Genomic DNA, 19,540 nt, shown 5'->3' with positions numbered 1-19,540 from the left:
GTTGACAGTCGGGCGGGCTTAGAGGGGGTGGCGATAGGACGCAGATGTGTGTGGTGCTCCCTCAAGACGACCTGCGGCAGCTGTAAGGGTGGTGGGCCGGGTGCTTCCAAGATTATCTGGGCAATTAGAGTCTTCGAGGGGATTGTGCGATGCGACGTCGTGGAGTAGAAGTTTTGACGTATGTCCCATCATGCAGATGTTGTCTGCTGACGACCAGGACCCCTTCGGCCGCAACAAATTTGTACGAGCGAATGGCAGGGTGTTGCAGTCAACCACCGATCTTGTTACTCGACGAAATATCGACAGAAAACAAGCCGCCGTTTGCTGGCTCCCCGCAACTAGGGGGCAAAGCCACGACCTCGAGTCGAGGGACTTTTGTCAGCTGTTGAGCGGTAGAACCATGTAGAAAGCGACGGCGTAAACTGCTGAACGCCCGCAACGACAACGCAAAAGACGATTGAGAAATGCAGCCACAGCAGAGCCACAGGGTCAGACCTTTCCGCTATTTGGTGAACCTCGAGCCGGGGGTGTCTATTAGATTTGAAGCATATGGCGCGGCAACGAAGCGGCAAGTCTTTGAGCTTGTTGTCCGACCCCACCCCCAAGGGCGTTAAGGTGCAAGCAACCGCGTCATGTGAAGCTGGTGGATCGGAAAATGACCGAGGCGATTTGAGAGTAAGCGGGCGGGAATCAGCCCCCAACCATCAAGGTCATTTTGATCCAGGTGCAGACGGATGGCTCCGCCAGAGCGACGAGACGGTCAGCTCAACAGAAGAGCTGAGTCGACAGGCTTGACGACGTGCAGGAGGATGAAGCGCGGCCAAGGCAAGCACAAAAACAACGACAAGAAAAACAAGGGAAAGAAGAAAAGAAAAGAAAAAAAGCGGTTGCCTAATGACGGTAATGTGCGAGAATGGCGCCGACGAGACCATGTCGTGATGGCAGTGCAGCGGGGAGTCATTTGCAGTGCGAAGAAGGCGGTAAGGTACTGAGTGGAGAGAGCTCTGTTGAACGAAAGACGGGGGTGGATTCCTCTGCCTTGCATTGGGCGGCTTTGACGACTGCCTACCAAGGTGGGGGACTGTTGTTCAGCGGGAACTTGGAGACGATACAGCCCAATCTCAATTCCGCCACACTCACTGCCTCGACTACTGCAGAGATTGAAAGGGAGACGGTCAAAGTGCGCCTAACCAGAGTCTCGAGGAAAGAAACACATACACACACACACGCCACACCGTCTCGAGAGCAACGGGGCGGCGGCAAGCAATCTCGGGCACAGAGGGGTTTGGCGGGAGGCAGAGAAAGTACGTACCGAGACGTGCACGGCCTGTACATCCAGAGATGACCTAAGCGGGCGAGCACGGCTCGCAATACGGTACGGCAAGTCCCGTGTTATCCCTGGGAGACGCTCGGTTTTACCCTTAATATCAAATCACAACTTAGAATGGACGTGCCGCAAATCGGGGAAGATCAAGACGGAATATGAAGACCATTGTTTAATTTAGTCAAGGAGATGCAGTAAATAGAAAGGCTAAAGATAAAGACGACGATCAAGACCAAGAAGAAGAGGGGGGGGACAGGGAGGGAAGTGACCGGACTTGCCTGATACCCGGTGGGAACCCAGAGACCAACAATAGTTGGCAGTCCGTTTCCGGCAATTTCATGTCGAACGGTCATCTGCATCGCCGCTGAAGCCGTAGGTGGCTGTAAGACTGAAGAAAGCAAAGCGAAAGCCCTTCTGCCCGCCCGACTGGATGACTCTAAATAAGGCGAGGCACACATGTGAGGCAAGACAAGTTGATGACGTGCAACACGTGAGATTGATCGGATAAGCTGAGGTTTGCAACTGAAGGCGCCTCCAATTGGGGAGAGTTACGGGCAACAGAACGAGGTTTACAGTGTGGCGCCTGGTAAAGGCTGTTGCTGCTGACGGACGCTACCAAGTCGTCCCGCGCGGGAAAGCCTTCCTACCTTGCCCGCGAAGACGGCGATTGGCACCGAAACTGGTATTCGGGAACGAAAAGGGCGTGCCAGTTCCTGCTAGACTGAAAGGGAAGAAAGCAGACGCAAGGTCGAAGTAGTATGGAAGGAAGCCAGAGAGAATAGAAGCGGGCAGAAAAACGCCCGACGCCAGTCGTCAACATACCACAGACACCACCACCACACCACATGAATTGGACGTGAACTTGGAGATTGGACAGGAAAACGCCTAGCGCATTTCGCACACCCACTGCGGCTACCCTGGCGCAGACACCTCACACGCTCGTCTAACCTTCTAAATTGGGCCAATGTAGGTCCCGTTGCCGCCGCGGTACCGGTCGAGTCGTGACATCCATCCGTATGTACCTACGGAGAGAGACCTGATCACCTCTGTCCGTACCTCCCTCCTTTGTGCCCCCTCCCTCCCGGATACGGACTCGGAGTGAGCAATGGCAGCGAAAGCCGACTAATGGCGGGGAAGGGGGGAGGGGGGTTGTCAGTACCTGGGCAATACTTACAATGGCCCATCTCTGCAATTTACTGGGATCACTTGTGCTTTGGTAGCAGGACAGTGGACACTGGCTGCAATCAAGTCGCCATGGCATTCTACATAGTGCATGACCAACGAGGTCATGTAAGAACCGAGTCCGTATCCGTACACAAGATTCGGAAGAGAAGTTTCCCATCCTCGTTTCCAAGGTACCTTGCCTTACTGAGCCGTACCGTCCGTACCTACCTCCACCTTGCCTCACTCGCCGTTGTTCCTTGCAAGGCGCATCCGGCTAAGCCAGACTGCGGCTAGTGTCCCAGTGACCATCCGGTACGTACCTTGTTATCCCCGACTGTAGGTACGTATACCATCCGTCTCCACTTCGACATTGGCGACGGACGATGGCGACGGGTGTTTTATTTTATTTTGTTTTTTACGCTTGCCCGTCTCTGATCGCATTCATTGTTCTGCCCACGTTCTCTGTCCACCACCACCAACACCAGCACTACGGAAGGGCCACAAGCCGGACAAGCAACGACAGGGATTTCAATCCTTCAATTCAGTCTTTGGGCTCTGGAGGAATTCCATGTACATTTCCTCACCATTTGCCGCACCGGTTTCTCCTTCCCATTCTCCGTGCGTCCCCTCCCTCCGTTTCGCGAATGCGGTCTCTGGCCAATCTCTTTGATGAAGGCCACCTGCATTTCGATGGAGACGAACAGCACCTAGCCCGTTCGATCCCGTCCTCTCATGCCCCTTCCTGTCTTCGCCTTTCCTTTCTGGGCATCTTCTTCTGGTGTCATGGTGGCTTCTGCTTCCTTCGCACCTAATTCGAGTCCCCCTTGTGCAGTCTCACTCATTAAAACGGTTTTCTTCTAGCGAGAGCGGCTTATTTCAATAGCGAGTTCTATATCGACGCTTCTCATCCACTGGTACTGTTGTTGTTAATAAGATGAAGAAAAGAAAGGGAATCAAGAAGGAAAGAAGAAAAAAAGAAGAAAAAAAGAAAAAGAGGGCCAAACGAGCCACGTTGTTGGAGCGCATCGTTACAGTCCGACGGACCGACCAACCAACCTACATCTACATCCTGTTTTGCCCTGGCCAGTGCCGGGCTTGATTTGCTACGCAAAGCCGCCGTCCCGACGTACTGGCTCCCGGCCCAACTCTGCCATCTTCTGGGGTCCAGCGTTCCTTTGACAAACTGAAGCCCACACTCTTTCTCGGCACGCACACGCAGCAGGAGTGGGAGAGAAAATTTCCTGTAACCAACCTAGGGGATATTCCCTCGCCTCTGTCTTCTCTTCTTTCGCGCGCGATGCTCACTCTCAACCTTCCTCTTACTTTGCGGTGCCTCGGATCAGTGGCTCTGAGCCAAGGGCACGTCTTATTAACACGCCCCCGGTTCCCAGTCCATGTCGAAACTGCTGCCCCAATAAGGAATAGGGCCAATTGAAACTACCCACTCTCCCCCGATCACAGACCAGCTGCTACGGACTCAGGGATGATGGGGACCAGCGCGCTGTAGGCCGAGTGCTACCAGACCCAGACCCAGACCCAGTGACCCGTTCTCGTGCGGCCAGCTAGGGCTCGCGCGATGTCATCCACCCTTTTCCCACGCCTTTTTTTGCCTTACCATTACGGCGCCTTGGTCTTGGTGCAGACTACCCATAGCCCTGCAGCCCATCCCAAGCAGGGACGTTGAGGGTACCGACCAGGGGCGTACGCATCGCGGCTGCCAATGCCTTTGCAGATAATGCTGGAGCCTATCGATCCCTTCCCCGTCCCCGCCACTGCCCCATGTCTTTCTTCACTTTGTCGACTGTGCCCACCCGCCCATCATCACCCCTCCCAAACCTCACTCCCCCCAAGTCCTCACTGTTACATGTCACTCTCACACGCCGCACGCACCCAGAATATGCTTCTCCTGCCCCTCCTACACTGCTCTCTCTCTCTCTTTCTCTCTCCCTCTCGCCGCGCTCACCCGCGTCCACACGCCCCCAAGCCCCAATGATTCCTCACACCCCTCCCCCCTGGCCGTTGGGACCACACCCGTCCTTGCACAATGGGTGCTGGTACCTTTCCCTTCCCCGTCATCCTAGTTACTCAATCCCATCTCTTCTTCCCTGGACCCCTGCCCACCACCGTCTGGACCTTACCTCCATGCAGTGTAGCTTGTCTCTTTGGACATGCCCGTCTCTGTGTATTCCCTCCTCTCATTGCATGAGACGGTACGTCAAAGGTCGGCATCTCGCTAATAACTCCACCACCTTTCACTGCCCACTTGCCATTTATAAGACAGTGCCCGCTCCTGGGCCTGTGAGGCTGAGATCTTTAACCTTCTGATGATATCCAAGTATAGCATCCGTGATCTCGTTGAACCGAAAGCCTCCACCCGGCAAGCAAGCAATCCTTCCTTGTCCAGACGTCAAACTTCGTTGCCTGATCGCATTGGTCTCGTTATAAGTCCAACCCAGTCTCCGTTATCAAACATCGTTACTGGCTCGATACATCACATCAACTGGTAGACGACGACACTTGGACATACTACAACTCGCGCCAACGCATCCCGCCCTCGACCTTCACCACCTCGCCCGTATGTGCCATCCAGAGTTTCTTCCTTCTTCTCCTTCTTCTTTATCAATGGCTTCCAGTTTTTACGAGCAGGGTTGCGAGGACTCTTACTCACTTCCACCCAGATCTAGAGCAGGGAGCCACGTATCAGCTACTGCCTCTCAGTTCGCCAACATCCGACTAGGCGATTCCCCAAGAACGCTACCGTTAGAGTCAAGCCCCTCGGTCAGGTCTGAGGCTCTCCACTCCTCCGGCTATATCAGCCCCAACCCGCCCAACTCGGCCACCTTCCTCCCAACTTCCAACCCACACGGATATTCGCCTTTCCCTCTCCTACCTCCCGAGATCCTGAACGCAGAGTGGAACGAACACGAAGTACACGGCACTTCGGACTCGACCCCTCTTGTCAGAGTAGACCCAGCCCAGGACTACTCCTCCAACCAGTCCTCTCCGCCACTACGAACCGGAGCAAGCATGAGGTGCGCGCTGCCCGCCTAGTTCCAACCCGAGCTGTAAACCCATCTAACACTTTCCGTCTCCAGCACTGTTGCTATTTCATTTGACCCCACGTTCACCATGGGCAGCCGATCAGCATTCACCTGGCCTGGTAACTACCTCCCCCCTTCCTAAACACCGCCCTTCAGGCCTACTAACACACCCGATCAAAGGTCTTGACCACAACGAATCAAGCGGAGCACTACTCGGCCACAACCTCTCCTCCCTTGGACACGCCCAAGACGCCAGCCTCACACCTCCCAGCGGATCCAGATCAGTAACATCAAGCCCGCCAAGGGGGGTTTTGACGCCCGAGCAGCGGGAGCTGAAGAAGCAGAGGGACCAGGCGCGCCGGGACTCGAAGACGTCGCAGCGTGTAAGCAGAGCCGGGAGCAACCCATACATCCACTCGCCGCCCCTCAGCCTGCCCGACGTCTCCTCGACCATGGGCGTCCCCGTCTACACCACAGCACCAGCCCCGATTTCGCTGCTCGCCGAGCCGACAACAACAATGGGCGGCTCATCATACCTGCCGTCTTACAGCCCCCCTCTATCAGACCACGGATACCAAAGCGGATACCCTCCAATGGCCCCAGCCTACAGCATGGGTGGCATGGATTACTCGAACCAGTTCCAACAGCCCACACAATACGGGTGAGTGTGCAGAATGACAAGGGGGATACGCTGTGAAACTAACAAAGCAACGCAGAAGCCGACCGCCAATGCCCGTTGGACAAGACCCGAGTATGATGTACGGCGTCCCGCCTTCCATGAGCCACGGAGCCCAGGACCAAGGGGGACACGTCAGGGTGGTGCAGAGCCGGCCCAAGCCCCAATGTTGGGAGCACGGCTGCAACGGACGACAGTTCTCGACCTTCAGCAACCTCCTTAGACACCAGAGAGAAAAGTCGGGCCAGGCGACCAAGGCCACGTGCCCCAACTGCGGTGCCGAGTTTACCAGGACGACAGCGCGGAACGGCCATCTTCTCCACGACAAGTGCAAGCAGCGCCGAAACACATAGGTGGTTGGGATGAGTTTGTCCCAGAACCAATAGCAAGCGAGCGATGTCACCGGGCTCCCAACGCCCGCTGCGGAACTCCCCTTCCCCTCCCGGTCCTTTTACCATTCGACTTGTACATGTTTAGGGGGGGAGGCATTGTTTTGAAGAGGAGGCTACGAAAAAGGAGAGAGATTACTGATGCAGTGGAGTCACATAGGCAGAGAGTCAAGAGGGGGGTGCACAATTCCTTTTGGGCAGGGCATATTTTCAAGAGGAGTTTTTTTGGTTTTACATTTGGGAAGGGGTTTTTTTTTCTCTGGGCATTATTCATGAAAGCAGCAGTACCAACGGCCAAGGAAAGGGGGTGGAGGGTGTGTAAAAATTCCTGTCGGCATCTTGCTTCATATCCTCGGGTTTCCGTTTGTCGTCTTTTTTTTTTATCCTCACTCTTCTTCGTTTAAATATACCCTTTCATTAGCGTCGGCAGAACGCGTTATTCTCTACATAGTGCACCCTTCTTTCTCAACTGAATATACATTTTCAGCTCGAATTGCCTTTGCCTTTGGAGCAACACATTCTGCCATACCTCCCATGTTGTTGGTTTCTTGAGCGGGGGAGAGAGAGAATGAAAGAGAGAGAGCGCGCACACGTGACGAAGGCGGGGGGTAGGACAAGAAAGGAAAGAAAATTTGTATCTTCCAACGCCCGACTCCTTGAAGATCCGTCACCCTGGTAATCTCGAAATGTACAGCAGGCGTGTTGTCTCTCTCTCTCCTTCAACGTGCGTGTTCTACGTGTCGGGGAGGGGGGTTTCCCATGACGAGCTAGGACCCTTGAGGAAATGGCTGTTATCCAAAACAGCGGGATTTGGGTTGGGGAGGGGGGGTAGGGGTGTGTGAGTGTGGATGGGGTGTTTGTCGTTGGCGCGGCCGCGGCGCCGGGTCCCTTTGCCTTTGTTCAAAGGCGGCCGCTGGAGAGAGAGAGAGAGAGAGACTGAGGTGGGTCACTAAAATAATAAAAAACCACTAAGGGAAAAAAATATGGCCCTCACACACTCTCTCTCACACACACTCTCTCTCTCGTTTCCTTTCTCGCCCCGAATGAGGGAACAATAAGCATTGGAGAAGGATTACGAGATTTGGAAGAGGTGAGGGGGGGAGGGGCGGCGGGCGGAGATGAGTGACATGACGCCTTTTTCTTGCGGCGGCGCACTTTCGATACGATGCGGAAAGCGGTAGATGGGGTGGGAGGGGGGGGGAGGGGGGGGGCAACTAAAGCAGACGACGATGACGAAGGGGAGGGTCTGATTTGGCACGCGATTTGACCCGTCCGCTCTTCTGCATCCGATGTTTTTACTTTGAATAGAACTTTTGTCAAAAGGCGTCGTCTCGTCGTCGATGGAGATACGACGGGTTGTGGAGGGCGGACATCGGACGCCTGCGGGCTTGAGTGGAGGAAGGGGGTTGACGATTCCAGTAAACAGAGGCGGTCCTAGCTTTCGGAGTCGCTCTCCGTCTAAGGGAGGGAGGGGGGGGGGGGGGGACCAACTGCTGCATAAGCGCCGACGCCAAGTGAGCTATGACTGGGGGATTCCCAGTGATGTCAAGATCAGTCGAGCGGAGCTTGTAGCGTAGCGTGTAGCCAGGGCGTGCTTTATCCGGCGGCCCATTACCAGGGAATTGGGGGGGACGAAGAAAGAAGAACCCCAGTTCCCAGCGACGGAAAACCCCATGGACCGTGGGGCCATGCTTACCAAAAGGCGGGCGGGAACAATTTATCATCCACGTGTCAGCGAGCGCGGGCATGCCTTGTAATTGCACTGCTACCTGCCACGCAACGCAGCATCTGCCCATTTCGCTTGGCCGCCATCCAGGCAGTCGATGACACCAGGGAAAATTTAGGAAGGGGGAGTTCCCTTGGAATGACGGGGATGTGTCGTCTCCTCTTCGAGCCGGTGCCGGACCGCGACGGCGCGGAGCCACGACGGAGCATTGATGCGCTTCTCTGGGGATCGAAGCACGGCGCCATTCATGACTTGGGAAAGGCGCAATGAGGCTCCGTTCACGAGTCGTGGGGGTTGGTCGGGCAGACAAACAGACGTCGATGTTGGTGTCGGCGCAAGCGCCTGCCGTGAAACGTTGAAGAACAAAAAAAAAAAATTTACCCCGGAAACAAAAGAAAGAAAAAAAGAAAGCCCGTGACGTCGAAAGATGGTTTACCAAGTTTACGGGTCGAATGGCGCAGGATCGGCGCCGTACAGAGGCAAAAACAGAGGCGGACAGAAAAGAGAGAGAGAGACATGGCGAAAACCGAGCACGCAGATTGGGTACAGATGAAAGGAGCTGCTTCCGTCTCATCCCAACCCATCCCCATTGCCATTCCTGTTTCCTTGGCCACGAGGTGAACTCATGGCTCAGAGACTCCCAAACGTGGCATCAGCAGCAGCAAGCAAAGCGTTGGCGACATGCATGGCTGCAATGGAAACCCGGTAATTTTTTTCTCGCTCTCTCAATTTGCGAGTCGTTCCGGGCTTATCGACACGAGGGTGACAACTAACCGGATTAAGGCAATGCCGACTTGCATCTTGCCATCTGGATAGGTAAGAGGAAACGAGAGGGGAGTCGACCAGCCCCCAAGACTCTTCTGCCTGGTCCCGGCGGGCGATTGAAAGACCCGCCTCCCGTGGCAACGGACCTGGAACTGGGACGAGGAACCGGAACCCGGGCTCAGGGCTTTCTGGGGAGTAACGGGCAGCGAAGGGACTTGCAGATGGGTTGCTGGGGGTCGCTGCAGTTGACAGGCCTATTCAACCGCCTCGGACAGCATGGTGATGGGTTACCCTGTGCTAGGGGGGGGCTGCAGTGCGGTGAGGGAAGGGCAATCAATGGACAAGGTGAGGTCAGGGAAGGGTACTATAAAGACGGTACGTACCGAAGGTGCAAGGAAGATACGTCCGTACGTATGGAGTACACTAGGGGATAGAACCACAGCTGTTCCATGTAGCTCCCCCGCCTTCCCACCCCTCCCCGGTCAGACACAGCCGCAACGGAAATAGTACGGCTTCTAATTCGCAGGGACCTTCTGAAGTAACAGTGCCCCGAACGAGAGCCTATGGCCGGTTTGTTGTCCATCGAAGGGGGCCATCTGAAGACGATTGGGGAACGGGGTTGAGGGGGGGGTGTCGCCCGCTGTAAACAAGCCTCTCTTTTAGGCATCGAAATAAGGTCGAATCAGAGATGCACCAATCTCCGTCGAGGTCGAGGTAAGATGAGAGTTGCTTATTTTGAAATTGGGGCTTGGAACGGGCCGCCTGCGCGAGGAGGAATAGCTGGGCGGTGGCTGCGGCAGCGGCGGCGGCGGCAGCGGTAGGCGGTTGTTGTGGTTATCGGTCTTCCGCCCATGGAATGATGATGGTGACGATATCGTCGCTTGATCCTGTTCTGCTTCTCCTTCCTCGTTTGATGCGAGGCAGCCACGCGCCTCCCGGCGGCCATCCGCGGAAGATTGGGGCATTGCATTGCATTGGGTGTAGGTGCTGCGGCAAAGGCGTATCATCCTCCTGCCAATTCATGAACACACACACACACACACACACACACACAGTGCAGTCTGCGATCGACGTGGGATATGAGGAGGAGCCATGCAATGCAGTGCAGTTGAAGGAGACGTGGGTGCCACCCGGTTGGTGTCGAGGGACTGGTGGGTGCAGAAACAAGTGACGGGTCAGGGTGATGAAAACGAATGGACCGAGCGAACGTGACTGGACAGCCCGGACTGGGAGCGGGTCCCGCCGCAGCCTGTCAGCCCTCATCCGACGGAGATGGTGGGGAGGGACTGCGGATGAAAAAGTGAAGAAAGAAAAGCGCAGTCCCAACTGCACGCCGGTGGGTACATGGCTGCAAAGCACGCTGTTCATCAAATCCCAAAGTCCCCTTCTCGGATACTCGATGTAAGCCCAGCTGAGCAGCAACGAGGCCGGCTCAGCGCTGGCTATGCCGTCTATATTCTTCTTCACTGCCACTTCCCACGAGGAACCCGCGCATCCCGTCCCCTTCGTCGCAGAACCGCCGACATAGTGCTTCGGCCCCCAATCTCCGTCCCAACTGTTCGTGCTGGGGTCACCGACCTTCACCGGTGGGCTTGTGCTTGTCGGACTCTCTCCGCCCCCAAGATTCGAGGGTGGAGCGAGCGGTTCAAATCGCTACCCGAAACTTTCGCAAGGGCCAAGCGTTGGTACCTACTGCAACCTCAGCTACGCCAAGTACGAAGCTACACTCGACTGGCAAGGAGTCGACTCGTCGTCGCAATACCAACACATCGCACTTCCTCCACACCCCCATTCCACTCCCACCCCCTTCTGAAGAAGCTCGAGCCCTGCCCTACGAGGCACATGGCTTACAGGGAGCTGCGAACTGGGAAGGCGATGCGAGAGAACTGCGAGCATGGAGATAAGCGGCTTTTGCGGGAAAGGGGGAAGAAGAGGGGGGGCGAATAGCATTACCCACAAGGCAAATGCAAAGGTGAGAGAAAGAAGAGGGGAAACAGCTGATTGAATCTGAGGTCATCTCTCTGGCAATTCGCCTGCATCAAAGCATCAATCATGTATGTACATGCCGCAATATGCCGAACTATGGAGAGGGTGAGCAACAAGAACATAGGCGGGTACCGTAAGCCGCACCCGCGTGCATTTTGTACATAGTAACCGGATTTGGTCGCATGAGGAATTCGGCTCAACTGCAGTTCCTCCCATGTTGGATGGTTGGCCAGTCAGATGAGCCCAGAGACGAACCACTGCTTTTGGTTTAACTCATTTTTCTTCCCCGCTCAAGGGGAAGGGGAGGTCGTTTCCATGGGTTCCATGGATTTTCCGACGTTGAATCCGTCGTATCGGGAATTGTACTTGGTAGTCACTTGCTCTTTCAAAGGCCCAACATGCCACCCTGCCCATGGGCTGACGTTGGATGGGGAAAGAACCTCTTTGACGGGGGTCCATGTCTATCCGTCCCAGCAGTCATTTCTGGCCGATGGCCTGCCTCAGAGAGACCCAAGACCCCCGTGTAAAGGGTCAAGCAGGGAATTGGGGGGAAAAGGGGGGTCACGATTGGTGGGGGTATGCGACGAGATGCGCAGCTCATACGTGTACGTACTGGGCCAGCATGGATACAAAGGTACATAACCGAACATATGAACCAAGTACTGCCAGTCCCTAAAAAATAAATGGATTTTTTTTTAAATATTTTTATCCAGACGTAGATTCTGGTGATGAAATACGTTTACTTCCGAACCAGTTCGGATGTAAAGTCGAGAGGAGTCGAGGGCATGAGTCGTTCGTAGCGGATAACAATAACATGCTCATCCTTGAGATGGGATCTGGTGGCTTCCCGTGCTAGGACTCCCTAGTCTCGACGGATGACTCTACCAACCACTGGAGTTTCTTCATGGGGGAGATTGCAGTCATTAGAGTGGCCTCATGCTCCACATGGGCACATAGAGGGACCCAGTGAATTGCACGGATTCCAAAGGTGCCGTGGCGAATCGACCCTAGTCCCGTGTTCGGCCCCGTTACGCCCGTCGGTGAAAGTCTGCGAACGGGGGACTGGGCCTTGGGAACGTCGGGCATGTCGGTGTTCTCCTCCGTGGTTGATTCTCCGCAGCCAAGTTCTCGCCCGCGACTTCGTCATCTGTATCCGTAAGAAGCAACTTGCTAGGACTTCCAGGACTTCCAGGACTTGCGTTGCAAATGAAGGACGGGGGGGGAGAGACGGAGAGGGGTAGGACTCGGCAAAACACGAACAAGGCCAAGGATTCGTCGGCTAATGGAGAAAACTGACATGATTGTCGCTGCCAGGTGTGCACCAGGTCAGGAAGCCTCATTTCTTCCTCTGCTTCTGAGACAGACAGGCTTTCTGGACAGGTTTTGTGACGGATCACTTCGTGCGTGAACCCCCGAGCTCTCAAGCCCATTATCAACAACGGTGAGGCTCATGCTTGAAGGTTCAGAACCGCATACAGACGGCCTTTCGCAAGCGAAATAGAAGACGTGAGGCAGATTGGCTTCAATAATGTCGATTGGAGACACGGCGGCGAGACTGCCCGATTACCAGTGGATGAAGCTCCTCCAACCGTCCGCTGCAGGCAGATGGGGGCCAAGATTCGATTATGACCCTTTACGTAAGCAGCTGTCAGGTTCTCACTTGAGGCTGCGACTCCGGCGACCCGGTAAGGCAAGGGATCCATCTCTTACCGTTCTGGGGAGTCACCTAGAAAGTGAGGTTGCATCGGTTACAACCCACTCTGTGGGCACGACAACTGGAGGTTGCGGGTGTTGAGATGCTGTGCTTCGTCTCTCCTCTCCCAGTATTATTGGGTGAAATGCCGCACGGCGCCCATCATAAATTGGCTCTTATTGGTCGTTATGCGAGCTGAACTTCAATCCTCCAAGACCCAAGCAACTGTTATTCCACTGGCGAGATAGCAAAGCAGGCGCAGCAGGTGGAGGTCAGATGGCATGCATAGCAATACAGTTTGGTCGATTAACCCAGTCGGGCTTTGCTGAGAGCTTGGGCATCTTCCAGGTCTGTTCGCTCAAGGCTCAGTGTCCAGCCTTGCGGCCATCCTGCATCTTAGACGGTACCTTTCCTGAGTTGGCCAGAGCTTGAAGGAGTTTAATTATCCCTAGTCATACTTTGAGACGGGCCGCCAGATGGTCAGTCCTTATCCGTCAAGCCCTCGATAGTCTAGAAAGTCTGGAACTGTGAGGGCCGCTGTTTGTCGCGCCAGGATTCGCAAAACGACGCACTAACCAAGCCTACGCGAAACAAGGCAGGAGCCGCTCATCGTTTCTCGTCTGGCGATGGCGCGCTGGGGTTAGGTTGGCGACATGGGCCGATGAAGATGGCTTCTAGGCAGCAGAATTGCCCTAGGTCCACCAACAGGCTGGGTAGGAGCGAGCGAACAAGGTTTGTGGCTTGGTTCACTGCCGTGCCGACCGGGAACACCCTATGGCCCATCCCATCCACCCCCGTCCACCGCCGGTCTCTCATCCTCCTTCCTGGTGACCCCAGAGACCAGCCTTGCCAGCTCGAAAAGGGCCAAGTCATGGTTAGGTCGCCTGTGCAGCGTCGCAGTGTGGTGTAAGACGGCGGCACGGACGCGCTGCGACTGTCACCTGGAAGGATCACTGGTCGTCGGCCAATGATGGTATTACAAAGCAGGGGCCGGCTCACAGGGCACAATGGAAGCTCTGGAAGAGATTGCGCCGCTCTCGAGCATGCATCATCTCGTCTACCGGCTGCTCTTATTTGTGAGCGGGCGTTGACGGGAAGCCATGGAGCCGTCGACCCCTGATGTGCGGGCGTTCAGATCGGGAGGATTGCAGTGTCGGCCACCATAATCCGTACCCATGGTTGGTTGAGAAGACGTTTGAAGGCGGCGACTAGAACGGCAAGCTGGACCAGGGCCATGGTAAGCTCCATCCGCCATTCCAGGTTCAGCAGTCGATAGGGTCCAAAGACGTGCCCAGCCTGTCCACATTGGCTTATGCACATTAGACTGAACAGGGCACACCCATGGCTTGCTTGTCCCTTCTCAGGTCGGCCGAATTCATTAGGTACAACAACGGTGGACTTGACATGGCCGCTGGCGGCGAGGTGACGAGCTTTGTTCGTGTCAAGCCCGGGTCTCCTTGCTCTTAACAGCCCCCGTGGGCATACTTCCCCGCTTCAAAGGAAGAGGCTTGACGACATAAAGAGACGATGATCGGTCATCGTATGGACCGATTAGGACAAAGTCTACGCCATGTCGGGATTTGAAGAAAATTCGCCCAACCTGTCTAGGCATCGATTCGCTCGCTAATTCCCGACGGAATCTCCCCGGACGGGCGACCCGACAACGCGCGATGTCGAGATGCGCGGCGCTACCCGTATGACGCGACAGCTACTGGGTTTTGATTGCGTATCGCTAACCATAGACTGGCCCGGCGCCCGCTGCTCGGAATGGCCTTGCTTGTCCGTGCTGGTGATCGCATGGGCCCGACCCATTGGCAACTAGGCCTGATTCCGACTTCGTGGAGGGGTTGGAAATTGCTGGTTTGGGCTTCGCTGCTCAACTATGGTTTTCTCCTACAGCCACTGGCTCCTACCGGTTGCTGGCTCCTTGCCGTATCCCCCCGTCTCCTCTGCATAACGCCGTGAAGGGGAGACATGTTCGAGGCCGTTTGTCTCAATCCTTCGTCTCTTTACCCCACACTCGTCGTATGTACAATGCCAGTCGAAGACATGCTTCCATCCTGGCTTGGCAGGGAAGGCAGGCTGCGGGCGCGTTAGGCGAGTGTATGTGGGTTCACTGCAACGATGCTGAGGCGAATTGATTCCTCATGGTCTTCCAGGGTAACGTACTCAGGTATGGGATCGGAATGGGTGTTCCTGGGCGTCCAATAACTCAAGAGGCATCAGAAGTTGATCCACGATAGCTTAGATAAGGGAGCAGGGAAGCCTGTGGAGGGTGTAGCAAACAAGCGAAAATAAGAGAGAAATTCAACGGCCCAGAGAACGAGGGCGTGATTGTAGAAAAGAGAACCCGACATGGAGGGCGTCGATTTAAAGATGCAAGCTTGGGAAAGTATACTGTGCTGGAGGAGCAAAATAACATTCCTCGCACATGGTCGCGCTCCACCGGGTTCTGCGCCTGTCTCGCTTCTTCTCTTCCGCTCCAGGCATCCTTTCTTGTCTATTGCTCGAGCCAGGAAGCCGCGCTAGCGCCAGTCGCCAGCTGCGGGAGAATTAAGCGCGACGTTACGATAGGCCCAGCTCTTTGCTCCCAATTTTGATGCTTCACACGCACTCTAAGCGCAGCGCTTACCAGCATCACGACCAGACAAACCCCCCAGTAAACACAACCACCCGACCACCATCAACAATTCAACGGCAACAATTGACGACAGATAAAGCGAACGCGGGATCACTGCTTGCTTCTCCTTTGAGCCATCGCGCCGCCCTCGCCGCCGAGGCTCTGCAATGAGGCAGGCCTTGAATCCTTCCGCTTGAGCACATCCATCCGCATGTGGACGCCGAGCAAGCATGGCCGCGACGATGAACGCGCCCTCGAGGTGGAGTGGGAAGAGACAGAACGTGTTCAATTCCGTTTTTGATAGCGACGTCTCGCAGCCCACTCCCTACTCGACACCATCCCAGAGGTTCACCGCACAGGGAGAGCCATTCGGCGGCCCACCACCGCCGCCACCACCACACCTTCAATCGCCGGCCCGCCCGCACTTCCCCAGCAACAGCAGGCTTTCGGACTTTCACAGCTCTCCTCCACCAAGCCGTTCACACACTGTCTCTGCCTCTGCCTCCCACGCCAGCGACCAGGTTCGCTGGGATCGAGCATGGCATGTGGTGACGACTCGTGTCCAACTGCCCCCATCAGCCGCCGCCGAAGACTCATTTGGCACCCTGGCCCCTGAGTCTCAGGACTATGATGCGGACTTCTATGACAGCCTTAGTCTAGTACTTGATCCAGGGAAGCACGCCCAGCACGCCACCAGTACCGAGGACATCCTCTCCTGGCATACTCAGCAGGTTCGCCACCACTTTGCCCAGCACGTCCTCCCCCTGCTTTCTGCATGCAACACCCACGGTGACCAGACCCAGGTACTCCTTGGAAGTATCCATACTCTCGAGGCAGCTCACCGCCAGTACCTTTACGGTTTGTCCCTCATTGTGCGGGGCCTCGACAACAAACATGCAGACATCGCCGTCGACAAGTTCCGGCGTGATTTGCACGCAGTCATTGGCAACTCAATGTCGCAGGCGCTTATGGAATCCCTCCGGGTTGTTCTAGGTCGCTTGATGAGGGTGGTGCTGGGCATGCAGGCCCGGTCTTCCTCCGGCGGATCTCGCGCAGCGGACCTGAGAAGAGAGAGCCAGGCAGCGCCGGCGGCGGCGGCAGCGCGGCAAGAGCTCCTGCAGTTGATCGAGGCCCTGCACAAAGTAGGACTGGCCGGAGAGAGGTTCCAGGTTCTATTCGCCGAGTTGATGGATGCCATGATGATTGAGCATGTCAAGACATCCTTCGCCGGGGTATGGACTCAGTCAAAGGCAGAAGGTGGGAAGGATGCGCCACGCGCCTCGTCGGTTTCCCGTGCCGCCAAGCTTGGCACACCTTCACGCTGCATTGCTGCACTATGCGATTGGGTAGAAAACCACTACTCGCGGCTGGCCGTCGAGGTGTTCGCTCGCCTCGGCAGCGGAGACATTGCTTGGACCGACGTCGAAAAGTGGAAGGAGATTGCAATTGGGCGGTTGGCGGTCATGCGTATCCATGAGCTTTTCGACATTGTCCTGCAGTGGCCCAAGAGCAGGGGGGCTCTGGACGATCTCCGTATGGCCATCACAACGCCACAGAGACGACTACAATTGACGGATACGTTTTCGGCAGCGCTACAGAAACGGCTGCTGCATCCTGGACGGTCAACGCTTGACATACTCCGGGTGTACATCTCCATGATCCGGACCTTCCATGCTCTGGACCATTCCAAAGTGCTGTTGGACCGAGTGGTCCATTCCCTCCAGCTTTACCTGTGTCAGAGAGACGATGCGATTCCAATCGTTGTCACGGGACTTCTATCCAATCCAGATGACGTTGATATCGAGACAAGGGGAAGTAAGCTTGTCGAGCTGGCCATTCTCCTCAATGATCCGTCCCAGCAAAGGCGGCCGGCCACGGACGACGAGGAGCTGGATTGGGACGACATGGAATGGATTCCCGATCCTGTTGATGCCGGCGTCAACTACAAGCGCCCCAAGTCCGAAGACGTTATCGGGACTCTGATCAACGCTCTGGGCTCGCAGGACATCTTCATCAAAGAGTTTCAGAGTATTATTGCTGGAAGATTGCTGTCCACACAGGTTGAGTTTATCCAAGAGATCCGGGTGCTCAACCTACTCAAGAAGCGGTTTGGAGATAATGCCTTGCAAAACTGCGACGTCATGATTAAGGATATTCAAGACTCGAAGAGAGTTGACTCCATCATCTCCAAGAACATCAGAACAGGATACATCGGGGGACCCGTCCGTAGATCCAAGGATCTTCCGTCATACCATACCAAGATTCTGTCGCGCCTCTTCTGGCCCAGCATGGATCGGGAGCATTTTATTCTCCCGCGGCCCGTTGCCGAAGTTCAGGGGCAGTACGATGGCGAGTTCGAGCACCTCAAGTCTTCTCGCAAGCTCACATGGCTCAACAACCTCGGCAATGCCACAGTCAACCTTGAGTTGGAGGACAGGACCGTTGAGAAGGAGTGCAAGACGTACGAGGCGGTCGTCATCTATGCTTTCCAGGAAGGTGACGAATCTTACGCCGGGCCACTTCCTGTGCGGCGCACTGTTGACCAGCTCGAGGAGACCCTCCAGATGGACGACGACCTGATCCGGTCTGCCCTCTCATTCTGGGCCAGTCAGCGTGTCCTCCGTGAGATTGAGCCAGGCACATTCGTCGTCATCGAAAAACTGGACGACGACGATAATGGAGCAGACCCCGCTGGGCCTGCTCAGGCCGGTTCTCTCGCCCCTGAATCGGGCGATCTGTCGCCGAAGAAGCCCGGCGCACTGGACGCCAAGGAAAAGGAGCGGCGGCAGGTCTACTGGCAGTTCATCGTCGGCATGCTCACCAACTCAAGCCCGGCAATGCCGCTCGGCCAGATTGCGATGATGATGAAAATGTTGATCGCCGATGGGTTCCCATGGAGCAACGAAGAGTTGCAGGAGTTCCTCGCAGAGAAGATGGCGGAGGATGAGCTGGAGCTGGTGGGTGGCAAATACCGACTGTCCAAGAAATGAGCAAATCCCACTTTGGTGGAGTCCGGATGTGTCAAGTCGGGCTCGACTTGTACAAGGTCGTTGAAGCTCCTGGAGTTCGCCAGAGGAGGTCAACGATGGTGGTATGTATATAAGCGTATACAAAGTACACATGGTCCTGATCCAGGCTGCTGTCCCTGTGAGGGACAAGAAACAACGAGCATGGTATCCGGCATTCGTCGAGGCGCCAGAGAGGACCAGAAACACCGGGGGGTTACAGGTGCTCAAGAGTCTGCAACCATGCCTCACGGCAAGCGTTAGTGCCGTCAATAAAATATGTGATACCCAATGAGCTCTGTTGACCGACTGCAGGTCGAGACACTGTGACACTATTTCGAGCGAAACGAGGGATTGTCGTGCACAAGCGTATACTTCGGTAAGCGATGTTGCGTCTTCGCAAACCGTGGGTCAAGAAACGAGGCCACGATGCGTGGAAGCCTTGCTTTGGCGATGCCCGTAGGAACTGTTACCTCTCTTCTGGGCCGAAATTTCGGCGAAGAGACTGGTATAGCACAGGCCGAACACCGACCACTCTCGGAAGCGCCCAGGATGGCTGCGTGGAAAGGCCCGGGCCATGGCCATGTTGCTTCCCCCTACCCCAAGATGACCCGCCGTCCGGGCCCGGCGGCGATGAAAAACCGACCTCCGCCCGTCTTTCTCGTTCTTGATCGGGTCTCGGGCGCTTCCCGCCATGCCACACCGGCTCGAGCACGACCCCATTCTCCGCCGCAACGACCGGGAGGGGGCTCGGTCGCCGTCTCGTCGCAGTTTTACAGCTTTTCGTTGCCGAGCAGGCCAGATACGGATTGCGCGGCGTGGCGTGTGTTCACATGCAAGCATACAACCAGGTTCAGCAATGTGCTGTGTCAGGAAACGGATAATCTATGAGAAAGACATGGAACCTCTTTTTTTCTTTCTTTCTATAGAAAGTAAACTGGATATGACGGAGTAGCGGAGCAGCAACAGTCAGTATAGGCCAAGCGGACTCGTAACCACGCATATACGACCACGGTGACAGGGCATAGCTCACAATGAAACATGCAGCCCGCGACGAAGAGACTGCGACGACTACTCCGCGTAGACCCTGCGGTATCGGCGAACCTCGCCGGGTGTCTCGGGGTGCCTGGCGACGGCACAATACTGCCGCG

General features: G+C 55.7%; 2 protein-coding genes across 2 annotated transcripts; both read left to right on the top strand.

The window, feature by feature from the left end:
* Window positions 1–5,110: 5,110 nt before the first annotated feature.
* On the top strand, window positions 5,111–6,558 carry EsH8_I_000732 (uncharacterized protein; the record flags this gene model as incomplete). The annotated part of the gene is made up of 4 exons (XM_083268145.1): window positions 5,111–5,520; window positions 5,584–5,648; window positions 5,710–6,190; window positions 6,246–6,558. The coding sequence occupies 4 exons, from the start codon at window positions 5,111–5,113 to the stop codon at window positions 6,556–6,558; spliced, it is 1,269 nt and encodes a 422-aa protein (XP_083118583.1).
* Window positions 6,559–15,614: 9,056 nt separating this feature from the next.
* Window positions 15,615–18,374, top strand: EsH8_I_000731 (anaphase promoting complex subunit 2; the record flags this gene model as incomplete). Its single annotated transcript, XM_083268144.1, has 1 exon — window positions 15,615–18,374. One exon carries the CDS (start codon window positions 15,615–15,617, stop codon window positions 18,372–18,374), a length of 2,760 nt encoding a protein of 919 aa, XP_083118582.1.
* Window positions 18,375–19,540: the final 1,166 nt, after the last annotated feature.

Source organism: Colletotrichum jinshuiense, chromosome 1 (genome assembly GCF_051148585.1).
Source record: "Colletotrichum jinshuiense chromosome 1, complete sequence".
NCBI lineage: Eukaryota > Fungi > Ascomycota > Sordariomycetes > Glomerellales > Glomerellaceae > Colletotrichum > Colletotrichum jinshuiense.
Note: the sequence above shows the minus strand (reverse complement) of the source record. Positions and strands in the feature narration are given on the sequence as shown.